This window comes from Coprinopsis cinerea (genome assembly GCF_000182895.1).
Source record: "Coprinopsis cinerea okayama7#130 chromosome 8 map unlocalized cont3.8, whole genome shotgun sequence".
Lineage (NCBI taxonomy): Eukaryota > Fungi > Basidiomycota > Agaricomycetes > Agaricales > Psathyrellaceae > Coprinopsis > Coprinopsis cinerea.
The window spans coordinates 44,932-66,443 of NW_003307537.1; the positions used below are offsets into that span (position 1 = coordinate 44,932).

At 51.7% G+C, this 21,512-nt stretch overlaps 8 protein-coding genes across 8 annotated transcripts; 6 read left to right on the forward strand and 2 right to left on the reverse strand.

Moving 5' to 3' along the window:
• Window positions 1-905: 905 nt before the first annotated feature.
• Window positions 906-1,980, forward strand: CC1G_05334 (MPU1p; the record flags this gene model as incomplete). Its single annotated transcript, XM_001835320.1, has 2 exons — window positions 906-971; window positions 1,027-1,980. The coding sequence occupies 2 exons, from the start codon at window positions 906-908 to the stop codon at window positions 1,978-1,980; spliced, it is 1,020 nt and encodes a 339-aa protein (XP_001835372.1).
• A 926-nt stretch (window positions 1,981-2,906) lies between these two features.
• CC1G_05335 (hypothetical protein) lies at window positions 2,907-5,052 on the forward strand (the record flags this gene model as incomplete). Its single annotated transcript, XM_001835321.2, has 9 exons — window positions 2,907-2,929; window positions 3,034-3,214; window positions 3,298-3,316; window positions 3,393-3,507; window positions 3,576-3,627; window positions 3,691-4,010; window positions 4,149-4,252; window positions 4,356-4,484; window positions 4,571-5,052. 9 exons carry the CDS (start codon window positions 2,907-2,909, stop codon window positions 5,050-5,052), a joined length of 1,425 nt encoding a protein of 474 aa, XP_001835373.2.
• A 1,394-nt stretch (window positions 5,053-6,446) lies between these two features.
• Window positions 6,447-7,927, forward strand: CC1G_05337 (hypothetical protein; the record flags this gene model as incomplete). Its single annotated transcript, XM_001835323.2, has 10 exons — window positions 6,447-6,619; window positions 6,671-6,818; window positions 6,921-7,186; window positions 7,238-7,278; window positions 7,338-7,384; window positions 7,444-7,465; window positions 7,523-7,558; window positions 7,616-7,640; window positions 7,698-7,860; window positions 7,919-7,927. The coding sequence occupies 10 exons, from the start codon at window positions 6,447-6,449 to the stop codon at window positions 7,925-7,927; spliced, it is 930 nt and encodes a 309-aa protein (XP_001835375.2).
• Window positions 7,928-8,191: 264 nt separating this feature from the next.
• CC1G_05338 (hypothetical protein) lies at window positions 8,192-8,912 on the reverse strand (the record flags this gene model as incomplete). The annotated part of the gene is made up of 2 exons (XM_001835324.1): window positions 8,192-8,230; window positions 8,409-8,912. The coding sequence occupies 2 exons, from the start codon at window positions 8,910-8,912 to the stop codon at window positions 8,192-8,194; spliced, it is 543 nt and encodes a 180-aa protein (XP_001835376.1).
• Window positions 8,913-9,408: 496 nt separating this feature from the next.
• Window positions 9,409-9,952, forward strand: CC1G_05339 (hypothetical protein; the record flags this gene model as incomplete). The annotated part of the gene is made up of 3 exons (XM_001835325.2): window positions 9,409-9,430; window positions 9,493-9,821; window positions 9,875-9,952. The coding sequence occupies 3 exons, from the start codon at window positions 9,409-9,411 to the stop codon at window positions 9,950-9,952; spliced, it is 429 nt and encodes a 142-aa protein (XP_001835377.2).
• Window positions 9,953-12,461: 2,509 nt separating this feature from the next.
• Window positions 12,462-13,158, forward strand: CC1G_14932 (hypothetical protein; the record flags this gene model as incomplete). The annotated part of the gene is made up of 2 exons (XM_002910555.1): window positions 12,462-12,630; window positions 13,037-13,158. The coding sequence occupies 2 exons, from the start codon at window positions 12,462-12,464 to the stop codon at window positions 13,156-13,158; spliced, it is 291 nt and encodes a 96-aa protein (XP_002910601.1).
• Window positions 13,159-13,421: 263 nt separating this feature from the next.
• Window positions 13,422-13,785, forward strand: CC1G_05340 (hypothetical protein; the record flags this gene model as incomplete). The annotated part of the gene is made up of 3 exons (XM_001835326.2): window positions 13,422-13,495; window positions 13,554-13,602; window positions 13,753-13,785. 3 exons carry the CDS (start codon window positions 13,422-13,424, stop codon window positions 13,783-13,785), a joined length of 156 nt encoding a protein of 51 aa, XP_001835378.2.
• Window positions 13,786-16,747: 2,962 nt separating this feature from the next.
• CC1G_05341 (pre-mRNA splicing factor prp1) lies at window positions 16,748-20,937 on the reverse strand (the record flags this gene model as incomplete). Its single annotated transcript, XM_001835327.2, has 12 exons — window positions 16,748-16,918; window positions 17,147-17,974; window positions 18,061-18,319; window positions 18,374-18,545; window positions 18,617-19,231; window positions 19,311-19,437; window positions 19,492-19,629; window positions 19,697-19,864; window positions 19,931-20,041; window positions 20,119-20,371; window positions 20,512-20,751; window positions 20,864-20,937. 12 exons carry the CDS (start codon window positions 20,935-20,937, stop codon window positions 16,748-16,750), a joined length of 3,156 nt encoding a protein of 1,051 aa, XP_001835379.2.
• Between the last annotated feature and the right edge of the window lie 575 nt (window positions 20,938-21,512).

The following is a 21,512-nucleotide window of genomic DNA, read 5'->3' on the forward strand; positions in this document are numbered from 1 at the left end:
AATCCCCTGTCAACAAAAGAAATGGTCGTGAATTGTTTCAAAGTTCCGCTGATATTCGTCCTGCCTGTTCAGTTCTTCGACTCGTACTCGGCGTCCGACCCTTCAGATTCCTTCGCATCTTTAAACGCTCCTGCCTGGATGTTATACCGCTTCGCATACTCCCCATTCTTGGCCATCCACTCGTCGTGTTTGCCAACTTCAGCCAATTATGCATCTAAAGAAGACATCCCCATTTCAGCGTCCTCCTTTAGGACTAAAAAGGGGAAGGAATACTGACATGGTCATATCCATGCCCGAAGGGATACATGACGAACATTACCGTCTTTCCCTGTTTTTCTCTAAGTAGACGATTGAACAATTGGTGCTCGCCTTCGGCGTCTAACGCGGAACAGGCTGAAACCTTTGGCTGTGGCTATCAGGAGTTTGTAAACGCCGATCTGCTCTTCCTTGGTTACGACGTGCTCGAAGAGAGGGGACTCGGTGGCGTTGCATGGGATTCTTTGAGTCAAGTTGGGGCTCTGGGTCCGTCGAGTCGTTTTGTGCAGGCGTCGTCGCCTTCTCTGAAGGTGGGCTGGGATGCTGGGTATCGGCCATCTTGAATAATAAGAGTCGTAATCAGAGGGCAGTAAAGGTAGTTGCGGGTGTTCCTTTTCTCTTAAGCCCAGTCCAATCCATATATCCCCCAAAATGTCAGATATTGCAGTTATGAGTGTCCAAGATTGATGTTTCGTCCACACTGGACTCCCGGTGAGCGCGATCATTGGACTTAGGGTAAGCGCCCGTGTCAGCCCCTAACTCCAAGTCCGTCACGTGGTTAACACGTGTCGTAAGTCACATGCCCGTCGACACGCAGGCGAAACGGAAAGCTGCTGCTCATCGCCAACAACGACGACGATTAACGCGCCATGACGGCCATAACCAAGAATTTGCCCTGGTTCATCAAGGACCTCGGCGTCGGGATCATCGGAAAGGTGCGCACTCGCTGTCGCTGTCGTCGTGTGCGAGCTGACCGACGTTTGACGACAGGAATGCTACACCTCGCTCGTCGAGGAGCTCAACGTCACCGACGTCCCCTGCCTAAAGTACTCGTTGTCTAAAGGGTTGGGCGTTGGCATCGTTGTCGGCGGGTCCATCGTAAAAGTCCCCCAAATCCTCCTGATTTTGTCGGCTAAAAGCGCACGGGGACTGTCGCTGCCGGCGTACATCCTCGAAACGCTGTCATACGGGATAACCCTAGCCTACGCCACCAGAAACCACTTCCCCTTCTCGACATATGGGGAGAACCTTTTCTTGTCGATCCAGAACGTTATCATAACACTTCTGATCATCTCCTACAACCCAGCAAAGAAGAACAAATCCAACCAGCTGTTGGCGACAGGGCTGACCGCGGCAGCCACCGCCTACGCACTCTCTGCAATCCCAGCTTCAACGCTCACCTTCCTCCAACTCCTTACCCTCCCGCTCTCCCTCCTCTCCAAACTCCCCCAAATCACACAAAACTACCGCGCACAGTCCACTGGGCAGCTCTCCGCATTCGCCGTCCTCTCCCAAGTCGCAGGCTGCCTCGCGAGGCTGTTCACCACCAGCCAAGAAGTCAAAGACCCGCTCGTCGCAGCCGGGTTCTTCCTCGCGCTCCTCCTGAACGTCGTCCTCGGCGCCCAACTCTACATGTACTGGGGTCAATCCGAGAAAGTGCTCACCACCGGCATTTCCGAGAAGGACGGAGGAGATCATTTAAAAGAGCATGGTCTTGGTGGTGGGCCCGGATCAACCCCCGCCAAGGGAACCAGTACCGCTACGACCCACTCCGCAACCGAGGCCATAAGAGAACGAAGAGCATCGCCGCCCTCGTTTAGCCAGCCTTCGCCCAGGCTTGCTTCCCCCGCCCCCTCGCCGATTGGCCTTGGAAGGGTGTCGAACCCGCCTTCGCGCCAGGGTACACCTGTTGGTGGACGGAAGTGGTCGAGGAAGGTCGATTAGACTATGACCTTGGGTCTTTTGGACGTTGTAAAGTATCATACCTGTACTCGTTAATTGGGTCTTTATTTATCGATGGAGCTTTACCTGTAGGTTGTGGTGTGTTTCTCTAGGCCGTCCCTTCAATTGGGTTCTCCGGTGATTTTGTATCCTCGAGTTGGGTTGCTCTCCTGCGTTGGTTTGCGATTGGCTTAGTTTGAACCGGATGGCTTCGCCCTTGTTCTGCCGAATCTGATCCGCCTTCAACCAACAAGAACACCTCGTGCGCCTACCATGTAGACACCTCCCCATCAACCCTGCTTCCACTCCCCACCCTGTTCACTCGCCATCTATATCCAATTTCCAAAGCATCTGGACCAATCGGTACTCGATATCTGAGCTCAATCGTTAATTGCGACAAGGACTACGCGATATGCCGTTTCGACTGAATTTGCCTTCTAGATGCGAGTCTATTGGACTTCTCGGCGCACCCAAGCACTCAATGGCTCAGGCCTCAGGTTTGGATTGGATCGTGGACTGGATGGCGATCGATCTGACACACCTCACAAAAAATACGTAAGCCAGACCTGTGGAGTGTGTTCTGGGCGGACTGGTGTCCTGTCTCAGAGTTTGCCGTCCTCGTTCTCCCTCTCTCTCTGTGGTCCTCCCGTTGGCACTCTCCATCCTTGGGGCCCTATCCCTCGTCCTCTCCTTCATAAATTTGGATCTGGTTTTGTTTTTCCCTCGTCTTCGACTCCCTCTCCTAAAACTATAGCGAATGAGCTAAACCGACCTCCTTCCTACGCATGACGCTCATACACCACCAAGTCTCCCTCCAACTCACCGACTGCGTCCCACTGCCCATTGTTTCTGGATACGTCCTAGACGGGGTTCGGAACCACGAACTAAATCCCCGCCCAAATTCACGTCGCTACCTCACCTAAGACAATATGTCTGCTCAACTGAACCTCTCGTACGTCCCTCTCCTATCTATCACCCATCTGCCCTCACCACCCCTCGCCAACGACCACCTCCAACCTTCCTGCTAACGGACATTACCTCTTCCTCTGCAAACAGGTTCATTCTAATAGGCTCCTACCTAACCGTCGGCATCTTCGCGCTCGAAACCGCCATGCTCACAAGCTACCTCCACTGCAAGCGCACCAAATCCGATCCCCGCTACATCAAGTACGCCGTCCTGTTCGTGTATACGATAGACGTCGTCGGTTTGGTTGGCGGGTGTGCCTTGGTCTACGTTGTGCGTTGTCTTCCTTACTCCTCTCAAGTCTGAGAGCGTGTTTGGCTGAATTGGTTTCGATGGTTGGGATTGCGTTTTTGTAGTATACGTTTAGTAATTGGGGTACGTCTGATCCATTCTCGCCTTTCTCGCTCTATTGTCGCCTTTACCAACCCCCGTTTATGTGGTCGTTGTGTAGGCGATGCGACGAGTGAAGACGGTGTCTTACATTGGCCCTTCCCCATCACGGCCATCACCACAGCTCTCAACGCCATCGTGGTGCAGTGTTTCATGATAGGGCGGTACTGGAAATTGTACGTCCTTGTTTTATTCCACGCCTCTCACCCAGAGCCACCGTTGACGACGATACCTACTACCCCAGCTCGCGCATGAAGATCATCACCGCCATCCTTCTCGCACTAGCGTTCTCCTCTGTGAGTCCATCCATCCCATCCTGTGTGCGATAACCCCTTTTTGCTTACGTCTACAAATAACAGCTCTTCGCGACTATAAGCGCCCTCGTCCTCTCCTTTGTATACAAGCGCCTCGACCAGAGCACGAAACATATCGCTGCTGTGCTGTACGTCCACCTTCTACCGTCTGCCGTCTACCTTCTACCGTCTATCGTCCACCGTCTACCATCCGTCGTCCAAGCCACGGTCACGGTAGTCCCAAATCCCAATCCCCAAACTGACCTGTTGTTCTCGATTATCGATAGGGTGAGCATGATACTCGCCGTCGCCACCGACATCTCCATCGCCGGATGCCTCATCCACAAGCTTTGGAATGCGCGGATTCACTCACGCGAGACGAGGAGGTTCGTCTTCTTCGTCACTCACTCTTCGGTTACGTTTTGAATCTGTGCTTATTGTTTTCTTTCATTTTAATACCCCATGATATGCCGCCTGCCATGCTATAACCCCCATTGCCTGCCTTTCTTCTGGGCATTCGATAGCTTGGTCAAACGAATAACGACGCTGGCCATAACCGCGGGCTGCGCCCCGGCTGTCAACTCTATCGCGGTCCTGATCGGAATCGCTGCGTTTCCCGACTCACTCAGTACGTCCCAGTCCCTTCTCCCCCGTCCTCTTACTCCCACCCAACCAGTTTGAACTCGCCATAAAATCCTTATACTGACGCTGTGGCGTGGCGCTACGTGTAGTATCAACAAGCTTCTCCCTCCCCCTGGGCAGCATCTACGCCTGCACGATGATTTACACGCTCAACCGTCGACAAGCCATACGCGGGCATGGGCATGGGGACTCTGGGACTGTTCAGGAGCCGGTTTTTGGTACGTGAGTCGTGGCATGTTACGTCACTCCTCCCTTTTTCTATTCCTATTTCTATGAAAACTGACGAACGACGACCACCCCCTAGAAGACACAACCTCCCCCCGCAACCGCCGCCGATCTACTACGACGACGTTCGAGAGTATGACCTTCTCTCCCTCTCCACAGTCGCGAGTCTCGTCGCACGCAGACGCGGACGCAGGAAGCGCGCTGGTCGATATGCGTGCTGGGCTTGGCGATACCCGCGCTGGGCCGGGTCCTAGATCGTACAGCAACTCAACGAGTTCGAGTAGGACGCTCGCTTTGCATCATCATGGTGGAGATCTAGAGGACGGTGGTGGGCGTGTTTCGCCCCGTTCGTTCGAGGGGAAGCCGTCCATAGCTAAACTGTCGTCAGCTAAACCATCGTCACCAGCTAAACCATCGTCACCAGCTAAACCATCGTCACCAGCTAAACCATCGTCATCGATATCATCTCATTGGGAGGGACATTCTGGTGGGGAGGGACATGACGGATACCCCGAGAAACCGCCTGCTACGTTTAAGTTTCCCCGTTCGAAGTCGAGTTAGCCTTGGGCTGTAATGTTGTACTTATCCATGTATCATCTCCATGGATCGCGCCCGCTCAGACCTTTGATGAGAATGCTATGGCATGTAACTTCTTGGTTCGACAAGTAACAAAAATTCTAAAAAGCCGTTCATTCTCAGTATACTAAGTTTTCTTTTATGTTGAAAAGACGCCCCAAATATCCAAAGGAGGAAGTGCCTATTCAAATGCTGTGCAAGCGCTTATCACAGGCCGTCTGTTTCGGATAGAGCCTGGTGTTGTATGCCTTCTACGTAAAAGCGTCGACATGAGGGGCCATCGACCATCATCAGTGCCTATCTCCCTCTTATACACATCCAGTTTTTCGTTGAATCTCGTGAGCACTCGCAATAGGCCCTACCGCAACTGGTACCAATTCGGATTATAGGAAGATCATGATCTAACTGTCGAGGCGATGTAACTGTCCAGGCCGAGTCTTCTATCCCAGAGCGCTGAGCGTCTCCCCCATGTTCGCAAAGAAACACCCTTAAATCCGTGCACCATGTTGAAGTAAACCGCAAAGTGAAGCCTTTGCCCAAAAAAGACACGCACGAACCAAAGGCAATATGTAGTGCATGTTTGCGTCACACAACTGCACCACGCGAGTTTCAGGTAAGATCTTCTATCACTATGTGCGTACTGCTTTGAAACACTTTGCTATCTACACTTCCCATGCAGAGTGACAAGGCAACAGCGTCCCTTGTGGCCATAATGTGGCTACCTGGCCCTTGATGCGGGTATCCCTCGACGATCGATTAGCTGATGATTGATCGTCCCTTTCCCTTTCTGGCTGCTCGGCCTTTCGCCCAAGAGTGGTTTCATCCTTTCCCTTACGTTGAAAATTACGCCTTTCCCAAATGCTGCCACCAACATCAGCGAATCCATGGTTCTGAACCGGTTTCGAAGATTCGTCCGCCGACTGGGATGTGTTTGATCGTCCAAGAACTCCCCATACTAAAGCACTCCACTCAATTTTGAACTGGCGAGAACTTTGTCTAAAGGTCGAGGAATACACATAGCGGCGTGAGAGGGGACCACAAGGCTGTGTAGATGCCATTCGGACTACACAGTTGCTCAACTGACCTCGCACGGTTGCTTCCTGAACGCCGATTAAAAGCTGAATACCCCATTCTGTTTGATGTGGACGCCTCTACCCCTGGATTCTGGGAATCCATAACCGCGGTCATGCTGGAAAATATCACCGTTAATGGACATTTTGAGGTTACTTATTGCGAACTGGCAACGCCGCGCAGGACCAAGCCATCCCCCGCCCCCCTCCGTCCGTTCTCGAAGAGATCTTGTCTACCGTGGCGGTCGACTAGACCAGGAAGCAGACGCTAATCGCCCCCCACCCTTCAACTGAATCGCGCATGGCAGGATGTCGACAGCATCGGACGACTTTGAATTCTCGGACAAGACGATAGGCGCACTTCAAATCGACACACTCTTTTCAGCGTTCCTATTCGGCGTCGTCACCCTCCAGTTGGTCAAGTACTATCAAAACTTCAAAGAGGATAAACTGTACCTAAAGATACTGGCTTCGGCGATCTGGTACGTCTCTTTGTTCATCCTCCAGTCAGTCGTGTCTGACGCACCGGCCAGGGTACTCGAGTTGGCACACACTTTCTGCATCGCGGCGGAGGTCTACAAAGCCACCATCACCAACTATGGAAAACCAGAAAATCTGTTCCCGTTCAAATTCATTGGCGCTTCGACGGCGACTGGGGGGGCTTTAACCTTCGTGGCCCACGTATGTGTTTTTGTCCATTCTGAACCACTCTATCTGACGCTCTGGCTTCTGCCATTGGACATGCCCCTCGTCGACTGATTCTATTCGACCTTGCCGCGGCAGACGTTCTTTTCTTTCCGAGTATGGCGCCTCCTACCCAGGCGGTGGAACATGATAGGCGCTGTTTGCCTGATTGTCGCTACCATTCGCTTCGTTGCATCGGTCATCCTTGCGGTAAAGGCAATTGAAGCAAAAATTGTGCAGGAATATCGAAGCCAGTGGGGATGGCTGATCATGACCGTCTTGGTGGTTGGAGCGATGATCGATATCGCCATCGCGGGATCAATGTTGCATTGGTTGCATAGACAGAGGGAGAAGGTCTTTAAGAGGTGAGCCTCGCTTCTATGTCTGTCTGGAGGTATACTAAACGCATGTATCAGAACGGTAGATCTAATTGATAGGATCGTGCAGTACACCGTCTGTGAGATGGCTCATTCCTACCTGTTGTTCTGCCTGGCGCTTAACTGTCTCCCCCTGCAGGTACAGCGCTCCTTCCTAGTGTAACCGCTATCATCATGGTCATCGCAGTAAGTTATAAAGCCATACTACCCTGAGTGTCGGAACTCGCTCAACCCTCTCGTTCAAGTTCAATGCGGACACCGGTGCCAGTGCGTTCCCTCAATCTATGTAACCCGCCGCACTGGCTAACCCAGCCTTTCTTCCAGTGATCTGGCTCGCCATTTATGCATCCCTCGCAAAGTGTAGGTCTTCTCACATTTCTCGTTGATGTATATATGTCTCATCTCCAATCGATTCAGTTTACTCTAACAGTATTCTCGCATCGTAAGCGCTACTAATTCAGAATTGGTGCCTTCCAAGTTCTAACGACATTAATCTCAGCCTCAACTCGCGAAAGACCTTGAGGTCGACGTTCTCGCAACCTCCATCATCCCTCGAGCCCTCGTCGGGAGTTAGCCGCGCAACTCCTCGAGGCCAGATGGTCATCGCTGTCGAAATGAACTCCGTTGCACAAGATGGAGCAGAGCTTCCGGGGGACACATCGGTTAGTGTCGACTCGGTTTATTCGATACCCTTGCATGCTTACGTGTCTTCTATCAGAGGGGACCTGAGAAGTCCCCGATATTTGATGGGAGCCATCCGAACTCTTCCCTTGCAACACCAAAGAGCGGGTGGTCCGACACTCACAAAATGGTCTGAAAGGTGCTTCGCGGCTGGCACAATTTGTACAGTAATTCCACTCTTGTATCATTACTACTTTGTTTCCATTCAATTTCCTGTGTTTCTTCGCGCTCATCTTGCGTCAGTCGCGTCGAGTGGAGCAGACTAGCGCGGATCTTCGTCAGACAGGCGCTCCTCGCATTCACCGTGGGTAGTTAGAGTCGCAGGGTCGGTTCCTGTGAGCCGATGCCCGACTGGTCCATTGTCAAATGCGATAGGCATTGAGAAGCTCGGAACTGTCTCTTCATGTACCATCCATGAACGGCCGGTCGTCACTCGAAAGATGATCAATTGCGGCGAAAGAGCCTTATCAAATATGTACGCACAATAAGAAGAGGATAATGAGCGTCGATCAGAAAGGAAAGGACTTACCGCGACAGTAAAGTAGAGCTTGTCGACGAAGACACCAAAGATGGTGAGCCGGAACCAGGTGTCAACACTAACAAGAGGAGACCTGGCTTCGGTAATTCGGATATCGAAGACTTCGATGGCAGCACGAGCCACCCCACAGACAGCAAGTGGAACAGCGGAGTCGACGACAATGGATATAACACCTCTATAAGGCTTGAACCTCCACGAAGGCAGTGATTTAGCGAGTCGTCGATTGGTTAGAAGGAGACGGGAAACTCGGATGGCAATGGTGACAATGACGTTGAACGCGACGCTCGAGAAAATAAATGCGGCGTGAAGTGCAGCGGCGTCGGCGTCATCGTCAATGATTTTGACAAGATGGGCGACGAGTATTGCTAGAAGGCAAAAGCACAGAGGGTTACCATCCACTCTTGAGTCTTTTGAACGTTTCCAGAGACTACAATGTCTGGCCCTCCAGACCTCGAACCATTTGTACTCCACGACCCATCCGGCCAGGTGGTCCATTTGTCGAAATTCCAAGCCAGTAGGTTGTGGTTGCGTGGCGGTTGAAGTCGTCTCTTCCGGTTTCGGCCCTCTATACCATCTCTACTGGTACGTCTGCAGTGTTTTGAGGTTTGTCGTGTCTAAGCTCAGCCAAGGCGTTCAGTTCGCCATGGTTCTCTGTTTTTCCTCGGCTCTGGGTGTCTTATTTCTGTCCTATTCGCGGTCGCTACTGGACTCCATGCCAGCGTACAGTACCGACTCTTTCACACACTATCCAAGTTCCATTCGGATATGAGCCATTTGTATGACGATCATATGAGCCTTGTTGCCTTTGGGAGAGATCCAAGGACCATCGCCTCAAGGGCTCTGTTTGACCTATGCATCGTCATCTCCAACCATATATTAGTGGGTTATCTCGTATTTTGTTGCGCCGAATATCTTAACTGAGATTTGCTAGATACAACGGAACCATGTGCGCCGTGACAACTGCTCGAGATTGGTGTCAGTATCAATGACGATGGCAGAGCTGGGCTCTTTAGGTGTGTACCGTATGCACCGAAAATCATCGATCTGAACGACTGACAATTGGAATTTGGTACAGGCGTCCTCATTAGCCACGTCGTGTACTGGGGATGGACAAGGTCTTTCAATCGACATATCCACCTCTCCTTCATCTCCATTGTTCTGGGTATACACATTGCGCTCTCTGGGCTGATTGCCGCACGGCACCATGGGACTAAAGAGTCTCGCGCACCATCGACATCCCTTCAAACTATCTACAAGTCCACTATCCCCTTGACCGTGGTTGCCTCCACCCGACTGGCCATCGTCATCTATGTAGAGTCTCTCTTTCCAGCTACCGATGTCGAGGTGTGGTCCAGAGCTGTGGTCACAGACGCAGTCGTCTCGTCTCTTCATTACTGTTGCTCGGTGGGTTCTTCGCTGATGCGCTAACAGCAAGCTTGACTGAGACGTTCATGTAGGCCTTGACTGCTCAGATTGCAATCTTCGGAGTTTCTATGAGGAGGGGAGTGTTTCGGACCGCCACGAGGGGTGCTTGAGCCTTGTAGGAAGGTATTGTGATTCCGTAAATGCTTCGCCGCTGGTTGACAGACCCAATGGAGGTCACGAAGTATGCATCTCGGAATACCTTCTTACATATGGACTTGGAGGTCGTGAAAAGCCACGCCGACAAGGAAATGAAGCAAAGCTCCTCTGGACCTTGTGATGATAACACACGCAAACAAGGCGACTGAGGCGGGTGTGTACTCCTAGGCTCGCTACCAGCCGGTACACACGTGACCACATCAGGGTCAACTCCGTGTACCGGCTGGGAGTCACCAAGCCCATTTTGGCGTGTCACGCTTGTCACACTCTGACTTAGCGAAAACTCGATGAAAACGCGCGCGCGGTTAATTAGCCTATGGTACACTACGGTAATTTCCTCCTCACTCCACCCTTCCTCCTCGCCATCTGTAGTATCGTATAGTTGAAAATTATCAGAACCATCGCCTGAATGACTGTAACTGTCAGAATGTGAATGGTCACGCTCGGGAGTCGGTAGGGATGGTCAAGGGGTTTTAAAACCCCCGGGGTAGAGGCCAAGGGTAGAGCGGGGGTAGGGGTAAGGGTAGGTCTCCGGCTGACTCCTATGGCCAAACCCCTACCCCCGGTCGGGGGTAAGGGTTTTAATAAAAATCAATCAAAACCCATTTATTTCAGCATCTATGTATATTTTCTACTAAATAACTGCTGTATGCGCAATAAAACACATAAAAATATACATATAGACAACTGTAAGTAATTGTTCATGCCAAAATGATTAAAACCCTTGGTCAAAACCCTCAGGGTTGGGGGGTAAGGGTACTACCCCTACCCCTCAGTCAGGGGTAGGGGTTTTGGGGGGTGGGGGATAAGGGGTAGGTGTCCGGCTACCCAGGGGTTACCCCTGTCCTTCCCTAGGAGTCGGGCTCTCGCACACCCACAACCTCACCTCCAGCCCGGGCCATCCCATCCACCCCCTCCAGTCCAAGGATGGCACACAGGCCATTGGCTGATATACTATGTTCCTCCCCCTCCTCCCCACATGATATACCCTTATCCCTATCCTTTCTATTATCCCCGGCCACCTCCAAACGGACATGTCCCTTCCTCCTCGTCCCCTACCTCGTTTACACCCCCGGCAAACCCAAGTTGAAATTGTTGAGAAAATTGTATTTTTTAGAGTAGTGTTCAATCGATTTATTTACTCGAACTAATGCTATAGACAATGGCTCTGAAGATATGAATTTTGGAGTGAATTTGAGGACCGAGGAAGGAGGGAGGAGTGTCGTCGAGCGAAATTTCGCTAAGTCGATGTCACGCTCGGGGGGTCCCTGCTAAAGGTGCCTTGGTTGTCCCAGTCGTTACGCTGCGCTCCACTTGTTTGTGCTGGCCATCAACCGGCATCGACCAAATACGGTACAAACATAACACAAACAGAGTGGGGCAAGGCGTAACGACTGGTCGCGAGTCTAGTGTACTCCGCAGTAACCGATCCAGACCTTGCATTCTGCCGCAACGACTTTGGCGCACTAACTCTACCCTTTGCTCCTGTCAGGGGGAGAGCGCACGACTCGGGGGCATGGGGTCAAAACAAGGCAAGCAAATGTTTAGATGCTGTGCAAGCGCTTACTACCGGCACCTATTTTGGAAAGGGCCTGGGGTTGGGTGGGTGTAGCCCTCCAACGCCCAACTTATCAGTGAAAGGAACTTCGCAATCTTTCATCGGAATTACAGGGCTACTCCAACTCAACAGACCCCATATGTGTGTCCAAAGCGTGTCTACCACCTCCATTCTGACCCAAGTGATGAGTTCAATTTTTTTGGGACGTTGAAAGAGGATATTAGACCGCATTTCCTTCCTAGAAGTGTCCCAACTACGATATCGGAACGACAGTGAGCCCCATGAAACATTCAAGAAAAGCAGATAATTTCAGTATGTCGGACATCAGACATCAGAGGATGGGTTCTGCAAGTAGAATTGAGCATGGCTGTGAGTAGCCGGTTCGTTTTCTGCTTTCTGAAAGCAGGCCAATGCTGCACCCATCAGTATCCCTGTTCAACACAACGCAGCCTCATACAAGGGAGCTACATGGAAGTTCTATAGTGGGACACAACCCCAGGTGGAAGGCGTCGAGGTTTTGTTTTATCTGTGCGCTTATTTCGCATCTGTTGCAAAGACCGCGACTGAGAGATTAGTTCCTGTTCCTTTTCCTTATATCTCTCTGTCGCCAGCCTGGTATCTATAAAACATGAGCACGCGGGATTCCCGAGGTGAAGCTCGCATCGCGTCGAATTGACGCGAACAGTGTCCGGACTGATATCGATGTTGCCCTTGAGGTGCTTCTCCACTGTCGTTCCTGGTTCATGTATGCGAATATTCCTCGAACTATAAAGACGTAGCGTCCGTAATGGCGGCATAGAGTCCAAAGCGACTAGTTCGTGGGCGATCGGTCTACCTACGCGTGCCCTCAATTGATTCACAATACATACCAAAGAGGACCGACGATCCCAAATCATATGTGAGTCATGCGCCTCCACCAGCGCTGCTTCCAAGTGACCACGACTTCATTCATCAATGACCCTTGGCGACCGAGCAAGCAACGAACAACTCTCCACCAAGCCACAAACGTCCCTCATCATCTTCCAGGAACCTCGACATTCATTCAGGCTAGTACAAAGGAGGATGCCTTTGGAGGTCCGCCGACGCCTCAGACTTCATTCTATCGAATCCAGGCCCGTGTTTCGAATCCCATTTAGAATGGATAAAAATATCCATCACGCACTGAGAGATTCCCCCGCCGAATGCTGACGGTTCTCTATTCACCCTACATGGAATGAATGAGCAAACCCCAACAAACGCCGGGAAAGGTTCCAGAATCCCAACGAGATGAGGTCACATCCGGACTGGCAAGGGAGAAACTTTCTCGTTCAGGATCTTTTATGTACCCGGAGTACGACGGCTATCCAAGCTGACTGACGCCTCTCCGAAGGTAAGGAAACACGTACGAAACTTGGACACCAAATGTCATGCAACAGAACTTGTGTCGGGCGGTAGAAGTAAGCACGCAGAACACAGCTAACGAAAGGGAACGACTAAATAGCCGGCCATCGTACTCATCAGGGCAGTGACATGATGCTGGGAACCCAAAGCAACGAAGAACAGGCAAGGGCCGCCATCTTCGTGAAATCCGTGCCTGATTACCTGAATCTTGGGACCACCTGAGAAAAAAACCTAAACAGGTGCCTGCCAGTGCCACCGCCTCGAGCCCGGTTGCGCTGCTGAGAGATAAACAACGTAACACAAAAGATAGGGTATAAAATGAACGAGGCATGTTATTCGTCGGAGAGGGAAAATTCGAGTTGCAGCGAAACTCAGTTTGACGTCGACGTCGACCGTCTCCACCCGGGCATCCTTTCTCTCACACCTACCACCACCACTCCCACTCGTTCACTTGAGTACTCGGTACCCAGCCCACTCGTCCAACCATGAAATTCTTCGCCGTCGTCGTTCTCGCTCTCGCAACCGCCGTCATGGCTGCTCCCACTCCTCTCGATAACTCGTCAGTCCCTGTATTTCACCCGCCTCGAAATTAACTAACGACTCTTTCTCACTTTCAGGAACCTCGTCGGTCGTGAAGCTGCAGTTGAAGCTCGAGAGGCCCTCCCAGTCCGTCCCTAACCTTCCCACTCCTGATTAACCGATGCTGACTTTCCTGCCCTTTTCACCACCCTTGACGACACTCGCACCACAGTGCCGAGCCCCGTAAGTCTCCTTTATTCTTCCTCTACCACTGCGTCCAATGCTAACTGACTGTAGCAGAGGCCCTCCTTGCTGGTAAGACGTGGTTGAGGCTTAGAAGCCTGATGGCGAAGCCCAACCCGTCTCGGACAATAGACTCAAGCACCATGTGCTCCACCCCCATCCCTGGATCTTCAAACGTCAACATTGCCTCCCTAGCCGAATCCAACGTGTTTCCTCCCCTGTAGTAGTACAAGCATCCCATCTAATATTGAACGCCTCGCCCGAACTATCTTTATCTCTGTTATCGGCCTGTGTGAGAGTGCCCAGAGAATGACGACCGTCAGTTGACCGTCAGCGACGCGTCATGGGTCTGTAAGTTTGGGCGCTCTAGAAACTGAAGTACCCCGAAAGGATCGTACTTGCCCCAGTATTGGTATAGCATTGCAAAACTCAACATTCACGCTTGTGCGCCCACAGAACTACGTCAAACGATGTCGTCTTTGTTTGGTTTGCGTGACCAGGAGCGCAACGACCGTGTACCTCCTGTCGTAAACTTGTGGGCACACCAGCTCGACAACCTTGTCGCTGCTCCACGGGCCACCCACTACGTATTTAGGCTACTGGCCAATATGTATCTCTCCATCTCTCCCTCCGAATGGCGAGGCTAGTGCACCTTCAGTCTGGACAGATACTTGATAGCCCCTGACCTCATCACTCCTACTAACGAAGAGTCGATGGCTTCTGATCCTCCCAAATTCTTCTCAAGGAACGATCACGAACACCCCATTAAGCTCTTACTTCGGAACCTACACGTCGCTTCCAATGTAAAGGGGGGATAAACCATGGATAAATGTTAACAGACACCAACTTGTACTAACCTTTGTACATCCCTTTTCTGTCGATATTCTTCCCTTCTCCCGGCCCGTTCATGATGTCGTAAGTACCTGGCCTTGAAGGCGGTCAGCTATTCCGTTCCGGTTCAGTAATTGAGGGTCGGGGAGAAAGCTGAGAGGGTCTTGACTTTGAGGGTGCGAATTGGTTCCCTAGAGGATGAATTTCCGAGGGAGGAACGTTGGGCTGTACCGACGTTCCCTCGATGTCACTTTCTGCTAGCGGAACGAGACGAAAGTGTACTCGATGGAATGCGTAAAAAGAAAAAGACGAGACAGTACCCCAATTTCAGGAAGAAATGTTCAAGCACGACTTGGGGTTAATCTGCTAAATTCACAGGTTGCGACCACTCCGGTCAAGTATACGAATTCACTCACGACAGCGCTCCTCGATATCCTTCTAGTTGTAGGATGGACTTCCCGGCTCCCATATCGCATGTCTTCAGGGACCACCCTCACACGCTCTCAAAGACATGCAGTTCGGGCAGGCTTGAAAGTTGCGCGCTCCCACAGAGAAAGCCCAAGTCGGGTTGGAACGCCGTAGTAGTAGCGTCTGGGGACGAGAGTAACAAAAGTGGTGCATAACCCCGACGTTCCCTCGATGTCACTTCAGGGTCCTCTCCCAAGGGCCCAAAGGAAAATACCACTACCAAAGGTTCCTTTCATCGCTTTCATCGGCCACGGGAAGAACTGTTCAAGCAGGTAATAGGAGTATAGTAGGACTTCGGGACTCGGTGGCCCTTTCGTCTGATCCGTTAGGAACGAGATACCTATCACCATGTAGCAGTACTAATCAATCTTCTACTATCCGGTGAGGGAGAGATCCTCACTCAAAATCCTCGGATCGCACAGAGGACGACAATAATCCTCACAGCGTGACCAACTCCCCGAACCTTCAGCCTCTCCAAGGGCTGACCGAGAAGAAGAGTCGATATCCAAACTCCTTCCTGACAATACATCCCACCCTCCGCCCAAGAGAAAGAAGAGAGATCGTCACGAGACTCGAGGAATAACTCGAAATACTATCTCCAGACATTCCGCCCTTAGACTTAACAGAACTCCCAGGTGCATGTCACCTTGAAGTTCGCCGGACGCCGGACAAAGGGGCGCCCAGATGAACGAGTCGTCGATATCCAGCGCTTACCGAATCCCGCATCCCAAGTCCGACCCCTACACTCTTCTTCCCACTTTCGCGGTTCCAGTTGCCGAACGACACTCCAGAAGAGAGAGTTCGGACGAGCCCGAGCCCTGAACTTTTCACACAGAAGAAAGAAAAGAAAAACACTCCATTGGACCCGTTCACTCTCTAAACCGAACGTACCCTTAGTACACAGATGAATCCAGCCTCCACGGAGGGTCGGAGACGCATGACAAGACATGGACTCCCCTCATTGCATCTCCATTCAAAAGTTATATTTACTCAATCGAAAAAAAGTAATAATCCTCCCGCGTTTTCTTCCATTCGTCGACGTTGTAAGAACGCGACGTCTTAGGGTTAGGGTTAACCGAAACGAGGGTCTAAGGGGATGATGACAAGTCATGCGAACCATGCACTTCTACCAAAACCGTGAGCTTTTCTTCTACTCGAACCGTGTACTTTCTTTCTTCTAAACGAACCGTGCACCTACTACCCACTGTCCTTTACATAGTACAAGTACCTTGCACTTACTTCTACCCAAATCGTGAACTTTCATCCTCCCAATGAGCAACCATGCACGAAAAGAGACGCCCTCAGGCTCCTCAATCTCAATCCAACACCCTCAATAAAAAGTTTCTTTCCTTAAAAAAACACATTAAGAAAGTAAATACAACAACAAAAAAACGCAAGCGATAACGTCTCGAACCAGCCAACACCGCTCCACTAAAATACGTGGATTAGCCAACACCGATCTACAAACATTCTCAGATTCACCACCACGACAATCTCTCGAGCCAACGTCTGGAGGCTACTCGGTAGTAGTAGTTCGACAACGTCCACCCACGACAGTAGAGTCCATCGTAGCTAGAATCCACCATAGCGTCGTGTCGCATCACCGCTACAGGTGGCGGCCCTGACGGCTGACACACACCATCGTCCATCGTCCGTCCTTGTCCTCTCCACCATCATCCATCCTGCTCTAACCCAGCTCCTCTAACCCAGCTCCTTTAACTCAACCTCTAATCCTTTACCCCACCCCTCACTACATCCCCCCAACACCACCCAACCCCCCCTCCAAAACATCCGCAACCATCTCCAAAACCTCCTCCACACTCTTCCCCACATTCCGATCATCCTTCGCCACAGCCTGCCATACAGGCCCGTACCTTGGTTCAGCAGCCGCACACGCCGCACGGAGGGTGGCACGGTGTTCCTGTCAAAAGAGGAAGGTTGGTTAGTATGTATGCGGAGACGAGGTATACATATGAGGAGAAATGAAAGATAGCGTTAAAAGACGACGAAAGCGTACGCAAAAAGAAATATGAAAAAGCGGGTAAAAAAAAAAAAAAAAAACGAGAGAGGGTACGCAGAGAAAGCAAAAAAAAAAACCCAGCGCGTAGCAAGCAAAAAACCCCCAAACCCCCAAACCCAAAAAACTCACCTCACTCCCAAACCTCCTCTCAAAAACCAATCCCCAAGCCCACCCATCACCCCAGCTCTCACCCCCACCAGCTCTCCTCACTCTAACAAACCACTCCCGCGCCTTCTCAACCTTCCTCTCACTCCAAAACAACCTAGCAACAGCACACACAACATTCTTATCATCACCCGTCTTCTTCAGCGCATCCACACTCTTCGATTTACGCTGCGGACGCGCTTCAGAAAAGATCGCGAGGGACCATAAAAGTCCGGATGAAGGCTGGTCTTGGAGTGCACGGGCGAGCATCGATTTAGCTTGAGGCGTCGAGATGGGTGGTAGGGACGAAAGATTCAACGCAAAACTCAACGGCGTAAGCTTCCCCTTCTCCCTCACAGAAGACGCGGTAGCAGCCCGCTCCTCAACAAGCACACTCTCCGCCCACACCCACTCCGCACTATTACCCCCCTTGGCCCCACTCTCATCCTCATCCTCCTCCTCTTCCCCATCCAACCCAACCTTCCTCCGCCTCCTCGACTCAACCACAACCTTCTTATCCGCAAACACCAACCGCGCCTTCTCCAACACCGCTCTCGCTTTAATACTCTTCCCATCCACCTCTTCCAGACGACTAGCCGCTATCCACAACCTCGCATCCCTAGGACACGCCTTAAGACCGGCGGAGAGCGAACCGCGCGCTGCGGGGATGTTATTCTTGAGGAGGTAGATTTGGGATTGGATGAGGTACGATTTCGGGGATTTAGGGAATTTTTGGAGGGCCGTGTTGATCGTTTCGAGTGCCGTATCGAGTTGGTTCTGGCGTCTCTCAAATACCGCCGACTTCATCCAAATCTGTACGTCCGACACGCGTCAGCATCAGGATCTATCCGATACCACCAAAAAAAAAAAAAAAATCGCAATGGAATAGAGACACCCACCCTCTCAGTATCAGCAACACTCCTCGCCCTCACCAACAACTCCCTCGCAGCTCCCAACTCGCCATTCTCAGCTTCAAGTTTCACAGCCGCCAACCAAATCGCCTCACTCTCTTTGTTGGCCACAAACGCCCTATCGAGAATCTCACGCGCACCATCCACATCACCCGCGTTCCATTTCTCTTTGGCGGCCATGAGCCAGAGGACTTCGGCTTGTGGACAGTGTTGGACAGCGCGGGAGAGGATGGCGTCGAGGCTTTCGCTGTTCAGGGAGGTGATTAGTTTCGTGCGATTTTATAGTTAGGGAAGAACGTACCGAGTCCCATGCGCCTTCTCCAAATCCACAGCCTGCCTCCATAACCTCCTCCTATCCGGGTACACACGAAGCGCATACGCCAAAATCGCACGCGCAGTCCCAACTTTACCACGCGCCTCACACGACTCGGCATCCGCCATCCACAAATCCAGGCGTTCGTCGTCATCTTCGTCTAAAGGAGTAGATATATACAGTCAGTCTCAGCGTTAAACACAAAGGAAAAAGGAAACCCACCGCCCCCACCTTCCCCAACCATCCCAACAGTAGCCTTCACAATCGCCTCACACGTCCTCAAACTCCCATCCTCCTCACACTTTTCAGCCTCCTTCAACCACTGCTCACGCGTCAACAGCACCTGATGCTTCCTCAACTCTCTAACCGCAAGCTCAATCGTCTTGTCCACCGCTTCCAATTCTTTTTGGCGCTGCTCGGGCGATTTTTTGTATTTCTTCTCCTTCGGCTTTTCTTTGGGTTTCGGTGCAGGAGTGGTGGTGGGTGCGGAGTCGGGTATTTGGTCCACATCCATCCCGTCTTCTTCTTTCTTAATCTTGACCTCCCCTTCCTCCTTCTTAACCTTCGCCTCCTCCTCATCCTCCTCGACCCTCAACGCCTCCTGCTCCAACAACCTCCCCGCCGCAATCCAAATCTCATGACTAGTAGGAACAGCCTTCCGAGCCTTATTCAGTACCGCCTTGGCCTTGTCGGGGGTCTCGAGTCGTGCTAAGGCTAACCACAACTCCACAGAAGACGGGATAACCTCCACCGCACGCGCTAGGAGGATCCGGGCGTCCGAGGCGGAGGATTCGAGGTTGACGGTTTCTTTCCATAGGCGGACCGAGTTGGGGATATGTTCGAGGGCTGGAGGGGGTGGAGTAAGGAGGCGTTAGTTAGTTAGTGTTCGTTAGTCGGGAATGGGATAGGAGAGTAGACGACGCACCTTTCCGCAAAACCCTCTTTTTCGCTTTCACATCATGCTCCAAATCCGCAGCCGCAAGCCAAATCTTCACGCTCTGTCCTACATGCTGAACCGCGTTCGCGAGGATGACTTTGGCGTCTTCGTTTGACTATACGTGTCGCATAAGTATATAAAGTTGAAAGAAAGAGAGCATAACACGCACGTGCAATCGAGCAGCCTCCAACCACACATCCTCACTCGTCTTACAATTCTCGCACCCTTCTCGAATGATCTTGCGGGCTTTAACCAGTCTTCCGGCATGTTCCTCAAGACAAGCGGCGGCGATCCATCCAGGCGCGTGCTACACATCCCCAAACACGTCAACATCAATCACCCTCTCCAACCGAAGAAACAACGGGGAAGCGCACCTTGGGATTACTCTTAACCAACGAATCAAACAACATCCTCGCCCTCTTAATATCACCAATCTCCGAACTCGACTTATGCGTCGACGAAAGCGTGTCGAGAGACGTAAGATATCCTTTGGGATCGATCGACGTCGAGGTACCTGAGATACTTGACGATGGGTTGGATACCTGCCTCACCTCGGCGTTAGTCCTCGGGGTTCACTTAGCGTATCCATATATGAATGAATGACGCACCTGGTCAAGTTTGAGGGAAAGAATCTTATCTCTGGCTTGACCGATCTCGACAAAGTTGGTCATCGTACCCGAGTCAAGTGTCGCTCCAGCGGGCGTTTCAAAGCCTCCCGTCTACAAAAGAAAGAAAAAACGTCAATTCTCCCAACCCAAGAAATCCCCAAAAACCCGGCGAAAGCTAGGCTACTCACCGCCTGCTGCGTAGGATCCAACGAACTCTCATACTCCCCTTTCGCTCTATCCCCCACCAACACACTATCAGGCACCACATAACTCCTCTCATTCTCCCTCCTCCTCTTCCTACGCGTCAGGTTACCCACTTCAGGGATATTCCACTCCTCTTCTGTGAGTTCTGCCAAACCGCGTTTGAGATCCGCGAACTGTTGTTGGATTTTCGGGCGTTCGGCGCGGTGGCGGGCGAGTTCTTCTTGTTCTCTCGCCTCCCTGAGAGCGTGGGTTTGTTAGTATCCCCCTCTTCACCATGGTCATCGCCAGTAAGGGTATCCCGAAACACCCGGGTATACCAACACAACACGAAGGAAGTTGGGAAACAAATAGAAAAACCCAAAACCCAGAACACTCACCGCTTCGCCCTCCTCCTCTTATCCATAGCCTCATCCACCCCTTCCCAAATCCTATCCGCCTCCTCATCATCCGCCTCATACGTCGTACCCGCAAACAGTCCATACTCATTATCCGGGTCCTGGAACTGCTCGGGGTCGACGTCCTCCTCCCCCCGCCGCGCCCGTGCCTCGGCGATGACTTCCTCCGAGGGTCCTTCGCGTGCGGGGCCGATGTCTGAGCGGGTTGTGAAGCCGGATGCACTGTTGTGGGTCGGGTGTTGTGAGTAGGGAGTTGGATAGGGAATTGAGTGGGGAGGTTAAAGGGGAGTATGGTTAGTATTCATGAGAGAGTGTAGAGATGGTGTACACGCACCCTCGACCTAAACCAGCGACATACGACGCCGGAGCGGGCATCGACAAGAACGCCAACTTGTTCTTTTTATCCATCTTGGGATCCTCCTTCTCTTCGTATTCCTCCTGGTGGTGTTATGTCGGTGCGTTGGTCGTCCTTGAGCTTCGTGTTTTGAAGGGTTGTAGCTTTCGTGCTTCGTCGGCGTCTGGGGTTGTCCTGTAATCCGAGCTTCTTCCTCTCGCTATCCGGGATTCTTCCTCTCGTTATCCGGTAATCTCGTCACAGCCAGTTCGCGAGAGATGAGAAGAGAGAAAAGGCGTCTACCCAGAACCAGAAAGGGTCAAGCGCAAGTCAAGAGCAAGTCAAGAGTCAAGCTCGTCGCACGCCGAACGAATCAGAGGTGTAGCACAGCATTACAAATCCACATCAAATTTGATCCTACTCGTACATACTGCCAGTTTGGGGGGATGAGCCCCTATTTGCGGGTTGATAAGAGGAAGGGTTTCTGGTCTCGAGTCAGAATTACAGCAAGTCAGAATCGTCTTTTCTTCCTTGCTATTTACTTCCATACCCTCGCTCACACATACGAAGGAAAACTTGAACGAGGTCAATAATCAGGGTGTGTGTAGGTACCCTTTGTGTATGTGTGAGTGATCGTGCACAGCCTGAG